The sequence below is a fragment of the Vombatus ursinus genome, unplaced genomic scaffold (assembly GCF_900497805.2).
Source record: "Vombatus ursinus unplaced genomic scaffold, bare-nosed wombat genome assembly UNPS02014945.1, whole genome shotgun sequence".
In the NCBI taxonomy this organism is placed as follows: domain Eukaryota; kingdom Metazoa; phylum Chordata; class Mammalia; order Diprotodontia; family Vombatidae; genus Vombatus; species Vombatus ursinus.
The window spans coordinates 23,464,691-23,470,949 of NW_020954723.1; the positions used below are offsets into that span (position 1 = coordinate 23,464,691).

The 6,259-nt window shown below is 46.8% G+C and overlaps 1 protein-coding gene across 1 annotated transcript; it reads right to left on the bottom strand.

The window, feature by feature from the left end:
- Window positions 1-528: 528 nt before the first annotated feature.
- FOS (Fos proto-oncogene, AP-1 transcription factor subunit) lies at window positions 529-4,191 on the bottom strand. The gene is made up of 4 exons (XM_027844909.1): window positions 3,904-4,191; window positions 2,792-3,037; window positions 2,163-2,270; window positions 529-2,028 (listed from the first exon to the last, which is right to left on the bottom strand). Exons 1-4 carry the CDS (start codon window positions 4,042-4,044, stop codon window positions 1,387-1,389), a joined length of 1,137 nt encoding a protein of 378 aa, XP_027700710.1. The 5' UTR covers window positions 4,045-4,191; the 3' UTR covers window positions 529-1,386.
- Between the last annotated feature and the right edge of the window lie 2,068 nt (window positions 4,192-6,259).

The window sequence follows — 6,259 nt, forward strand, 5'->3', positions numbered from 1 at the left end:
AGAGAGGAACAGGCTGAGGGACACAGTACAGTGCAAGAGGAGAAATACTCGGTTCAAGTCAGAAAACCTGGGATTAAATCCATGCTACTACTTACTATCTAACTTGTCTCCTTGGGCCTAAGTTTAAGTTTACTGGGCCTCATTTTCCTTCTCTAATAAAAAAAAGAGGGAGCTAGACTAGATGACTGCTAAGGTCTCTTTCAGCTCCAAGTCTACGCTAAGGCATAGATGGATTGAAATCTGCTTTGACATACCGTCATGGTATGTTTACACGCTCATGAGACAGAAAAGTAGGAGAAAGAACCCATCCCAGCAATAACCATGGAGCAATAGCTTTTTTAAGTACATAGAAAACCTTTAGGAATCCGTAAGTTCATATTTCTAAAAAAGTTAATTCTAGGAAGACATTAATATCTCAATAATGAATTTTTTTTCTTGATATTAGATGATGTCCCTTCCTTTGATAATATGTGATTAGAAAACACTTCAGAGTTTCACCAGAGTCATAGAAAGAGAACTTCACATTTGTCGCATTCAACTTAAATGCTTTTATTGACAATGTCTTTGAACAATAAGCAAACAATGCTTAAAATTTCATTCAAATTCACTTTCCACATGTCAAAAGACCTCAAGGTAGAAAAAAATAAAATAAAAATATAAATATCTGATAATCCATCTTAATAAATAAATTAAAAACACAATAAAAACGTTTTCATGGAAAACTGTTAATGTCAGAACATTCAGACCACCTTAACAATGCATGATCAGTAACATTATGATGAACGTTGATGTAGAAGAAAACTACAGTACATGGATATAGCTATTTATTTCTATCTACTAGAAAATAAAGTCATATCTTTTCTTAGTTAACATTGGTCATTCTAATCATCAGAACACACTATTGCCAGGAACACAGTAGTTATTGTTAAAATCAGCTGCACTAGATACAATTTGGAAATATCCAGCACCGGGTTAATTCCAATAATGAACCCAATAGATTAGTTAATGCTATGAGAAGACTAAGGAGAAAGAGAAAAGAGACACAGACCCAGGCCTGGCTCAACATGCTACTAGCTACCAGCTCTCAGATGTGTCACTGGGAACGATACACACTCCATGCGTTTTGCTACATCTCTGGAAGAGGTAAGGACTCAAGTCCGCATGTGGGATCATCCATGTCCTTAAGGGCCCATGCCCTGGTTTGATTCACGCACAGATAGTTGCCTTCCCAGGGTCTACAGAAACCACAGAGGGGAAGACACGTTTCTTGTTTCTGTAATGTGATGCAAAAGCTCCAGCACGATGGTGGTGGCGGCGGCAGCAGAACCCGTAGCTTGGGCTCTTGTCTGTGCCTTCTGCCCTCACCTTCACCCTCACCTCCTCTGCTCACAAAGCCAGCAGGGTAGGGGAGCTGAGTGAGTCAGAAGAGGGCTCATTGCTGCTGCTGCCCTTACGGTGAGCAGCCGCACAGCTGGGAAAGGAGTCAGCTTCTGGGTAGGTGAAGACAAAGGAGGACGTATAGGTGGTGCAAGTAGGCGTGCAGGTGACCACGGGGGTGCACAGTGGCTCTAGCTCAGCCGCTACTCCCATCCCCAGGGAGCTGCTATGCAGAGGTTCCCAGTCTGCTGTATAGAAGGAGCCAGCAAGGTCCATGTCAGGCACTGAACGCGCAGTAGATTCTAAACCACCAGGCCTGGAGGAAGCGGGGAAGAGGAAGTCATCAAAGGGCTCAGCCTTCAGCTCCAAACTGTTGATGTTCTTGACTGGCTCCACAGAGGGTTTGGGTTCAGTCTCCTGCAAGAGGGGCAAGGAGAAGGCTTCCTCTGACTCTGGAGTTGCAGCCTCAGTCAGGCCAACAGCGAGGTCAAGGGAGGCGGCTGTGATTTCTTCTGGGAAGCCCAAATCATCAGGTATCTTGCAGGCAGGTCGATGGGCTGCCAGGATGAATTCCAGCTTTTCCTTCTCCTTTAGCAGGTTGGCTATCTCAGTTTGCAAAGCAGATTTTTCATCTTCTAGTTGGTCTGTCTCCTGTAAACAATGGGACAAAGGAAAACATGAGACTTATACAAGCTCAACTAGGTCCCTGAGCTACCATGGCAGAGAGGCAACTTTTCTCTTCCCTCCCCAAGATCCTGGAAGGAATGGCCCAAGTAGATACCTACCGCTTGGAGTGTGTCAGTCAGTTCTCTCCTTCTGTTACGGCATTTGGCTGCAGCCATCTTATTCCTTTCTCTCCTGATTCTTCTTTTCTCCTCTTCTTCTGGGGAAAGCTGGAAAAACAAAAATATATACATTCAATGTTCAGTTCATTTTTACAGTAGCACCTCCATTCACCATCCCACCTGTTCCTGTGGCTCCCCCCACCCCCACCCCCACCCCCTCCTAATAATCTCTTGGGTGAGGCCATTTCTAACCTGCAGTTGCAGACTGGGTGTGACTTGAATGTAAAATAAGATCCTTAACCAGAGAACAAAGAAAACTCCAGCTTCGGTTACATCGGAGTCCTACCCTTTTGAATGCTTCATACTTATTAATTTAAAAGTGTGCAATCTATCCTAATCTGCTCTTTACATTTCAAATTGTGCTGGGGAGGGAAAGTGATAGTAGTGATATGCAAACCAAGAAAGTGTCAATTGTCTCAGAAGCAGGTTTCTGTCTCAGAGTGAAGGCATTCAGAACCAGCCCAAGCTTCCTCAGTGTGCCTGACAAGTTTCCATCAGCCAATTCAACCCATTAATCCACTACTACCCTTCTCCACTTGTATGAAAGGGTTACACAGAAATATATTCACCTGTTCAACTTTGCCCCTCCTGCCAATGCTTTGCCCTCTGCCTCCTGTAGTCTTCACAATACCAGCCCTAGAGTAAACAGCAGCTGAAGGAGTAGAGACTCCATAAGGATGGACTCTGGTCTGGGATGGGGCTACAGAAGAGATGAGGGTGGGCTGGACCAACCACTGCAGGTCTGGGCTTGTCGATATAGCCGTCACAGTAGGTATAAAGTTGGCACTGGAAACAGCCAGATCTGTGCAGAAATCCTAAAACACGAAGAAAAAAAAAACCGACGTTAGTGGGACTCCAGGTTTCAGAAGTGGATGAGGTGAGGCGCATTTTCTGCTGTATGCAACAGCGACTGCAAAGAAAGAAACTATCTCCTCCAGGAACAGTTGTATTCTTCTTAAAACATTGTATTTCCATTTGAAAGGGTCTTTCCATTTCCCCTGAAGTGTTCTGCAAACCACTCTCCTCTATCCCGGCAGCCACAGCTCCCCGTTATCCCCTCAGCATCACTCACATGAAAGAAGGTTTGTTATAAATATCCCTGACGTCTGCACTGACGCAGGCGCCGCTCCGGAGTCTCCTCAATGAACTCGCTTTTTATCAATGAAACTGCTTTACACACCCTCCTACTTGCACCCTCCGCCCCCCACCCCTTCCCGCTCCTTTGCTGCGGGGAGCAGTCTATCTAGGTAAAGGGAAAGCTGTTTTTCTGACGCCTTCCATCATCTAGGACGATGCTATCCTTTTTCCGTGACACATTTCCCCTTACGCTTATCAAACATAAGCAGCAAATAATGCGGAGAACATGCTGGGAGGGCTGCTAGGAAGTAGAAAGCTACTTTCCCCTTGGAGTGTGGTTCTAAAAGACGAGACAAGTCTACTCTGAAGCCATGAAAGGGAAGCAGTATTTTTCTGTAAGTGTGCGCTCAAAACTCCTCATACCAGCCCGACTGTGAATATTCATGATACTGTCAGTTCCTAAGAATAGTAGCAGCCTGGTTGCCACTCTGCATGAAGGCAGCACCCCTCCTCTTTCTCCCTTACCTTACTCCAGTCCCCCCCAAATTCGATCGGAAGGAAACATCCCAGAGTTGTATGCCCCTCGCATCGCGAAGTCTCTTACCTGTGAATTGACAGGAGAGCCCATGCTGGAGAAGGAGTCAGCCGGGGAGTGGTAATAAGAGAGGCTGTCCCCCGCCGGGGAAGCACTGCTGCATCGGGAGGAGGATGCTTCGTATTCGGTGTTGAATCCTTGGTACATCATGTTGAGATTTGTAAAAACCCGGTTGAAGGGTTGTGGGGGGCGGGGACAGATCCGAGCAGTCTGCTTTGCTTTGTATGAGCGCGATCCCCGCTCAGCTGCTCAGTCCGGGTCTCTGTGGCTTGCTGCAGATGCGGTTGGAGTACGAGAGCAAAGCGGCTCCTTTTATAATGATTTAAGAGTCCCAGCATTTCATGAATGAGCTTACGTCATGGGCAGGATCCATTCCTAGAGAGGAGGGGTGACTCTCTACACTCCGGGCTGTTGCATTGGTCTCTTAAGAACTTTCTTTCAGTTTTAACCTCCTGCCTTTTTTCAAATTATCCTTAAATTAAGCAGAATTTTTATAACGGGATTTTTGAGAGAAAACAGGGACCCCAAATGAGATATCCTTGGAAAAAAATCTCCCCTAAACTCAAAATTCAGTGTTCCTAGGCCTGGAAACCTGCTGACGCAGATGTCCTAATATGGGAAACATCCGTGTAAAGGAGGAGGGACTGACGGGAATTGCTAGGAGGCTGTAGCCAACTAGTTGAGGGGTAGGGTAAGAGCAGAGAGCTTTGGGGGGAGGGGAAGGAAGGGGGGAGGGGAAACAAAGTAATCAAACTTTATCGCCTTTCTTTCAACGGACTAGTGACCCTATAACCCCAAGTTATACCGGGTCTGGGACACAGCTCAGGGCCTTCTGGATGTTGACACAAGTGCAGAGCCTTGGATTTTAGAGCTCTGTCCCTTGACCCACACGCAAGCTTCGTCCCCAGTTCTCAACTCTTCCCCCAATTTTGCTCAGGACCTGGACTCAGGTTCCCTTGCTTTAAGCTACAGGGTGGTCACTAAATTTGCCTAGGAATGCCAGAAAATACAAAAAACTTTTAAAAATGACAGACTGCTTTACCTACGGTGCTAGGATGAGGGGAGGGTTGTGAGGGAAAGGAGAGTTTTTTCCCCTAGCCCTAGTGGAATTACTGCCTTTTGTTTATTTTGTTGATAATTGAAGGGGGAGGGGAAAGAAATTAATAGATAATAGTCTTGCAAACCACCATGTAAAAAGGAATTTGCCACCTTATAACTCGATCCAACTTGGCTATGAGGAGAGAGGGATACAGGTAAGGGGGTGGGGGCATGGAGCTCAGCTCCGCGTGGGAAAGGCAAAGCCAGACACAAGAATGGGAAGCCCCCTCCCCTCCAAGAACAACAACAACAACAAAAAGAGTTTATCTAGTTCACTTTATGAAATTGGGTTCACAAAATGAGCAATCAATAGGTGCTTCCAGTTTGGGTATGGAGAGCGTGGGTGGAATAGGGACTCTAGGCTAAGGAAGACGTTTAGCTCAGTGGGCTGGTTATTTCAAATGGTCCGGAAAAATACAAGCAGCACAGAAGTATCTCCGCAGTCCGGAAGACACGAAGTTTCTATAGAGAAAAAGTCGTCTGGAGCAAGCTGTCTGCTAGTGCCAAGACCCGTCTAAAACACAGAGTACCGACAGCACATCTGCTCCAGAAGCAGCCCCAACAACAACCCCCGATTTTTGCCTGGGAAACCGAGGCTCAGCTTGGCGACCTTTGAGCCACAAAACAGCGGCGTTTGCTGCGGTGAAAAGCAAAAGGGAGGGGGGGAAAGTGGCTACAGGGGAGGGGTGTCTCGGTACCCCCAGTTCTATATAGAAAACAACTGCAATATTGTTGGTTACAACGAAATGTGAAAACGCCCCTAGACTGTTCTGGTGTAGTGGGGGATTGGGATATCACGCAGGTCCCCTGGCACGCGTGAGGTCATTGCCTGGATTGTTTAGGGCTGTGCCTGGAGTCTGACAGCCGATTTGCTTCCCAGTCAGTTTCACACAGAAGCCAAAAAGATCCCGGCTATAGATAGTAACAGGGAAGCTGCTGTTTACAGCAACAAACAGGACCTCCACAGTTCAAGTATCCAAGCGACCGCTGCAGGGAGCAGCAGCCCAGGCGCTAGGGAGAAGGCAATGCCAGCTCCCTTCTGGGAAGGATGATGGGATCTGTTGGTGCTGCGGCTGCTTCCCGAGGTTTGAGATCATTTGCTAAGTTCAGTGACTGATGGCTGTTTTTTGGTTGGGTTTTCTTTTCTTTTCTTTTTTTTTTTTTTTTTTTTTGTTCCTGCGGCTGCTGCTCCTGCTGCTGCCGCGCCGCCGCAGCTGCTGTGCGGTAACCTCCATTCTTAGAGATCTGAACCAAAAGGGAGGGGAGG

Bases quoted from the DNA above. Each gene is read 5' to 3' on its own strand.
- FOS (XM_027844909.1), bottom strand. From the start codon at position 4,044: ATGATGTACCAAGGATTCAACACCGAATACGAAGCATCCTCCTCCCGA. The intron at 3,038-3,903 runs GTAAGAGACTTC...TTCGTGTTTTAG, and splicing joins GCTCTCCTGTCAATTCACAG to GATTTCTGCACAGATCTGGC. The intron at 2,029-2,162 runs GTAGGTATCTAC...CATTGTTTACAG, and splicing joins TGACTGACACACTCCAAGCG to GAGACAGACCAACTAGAAGA.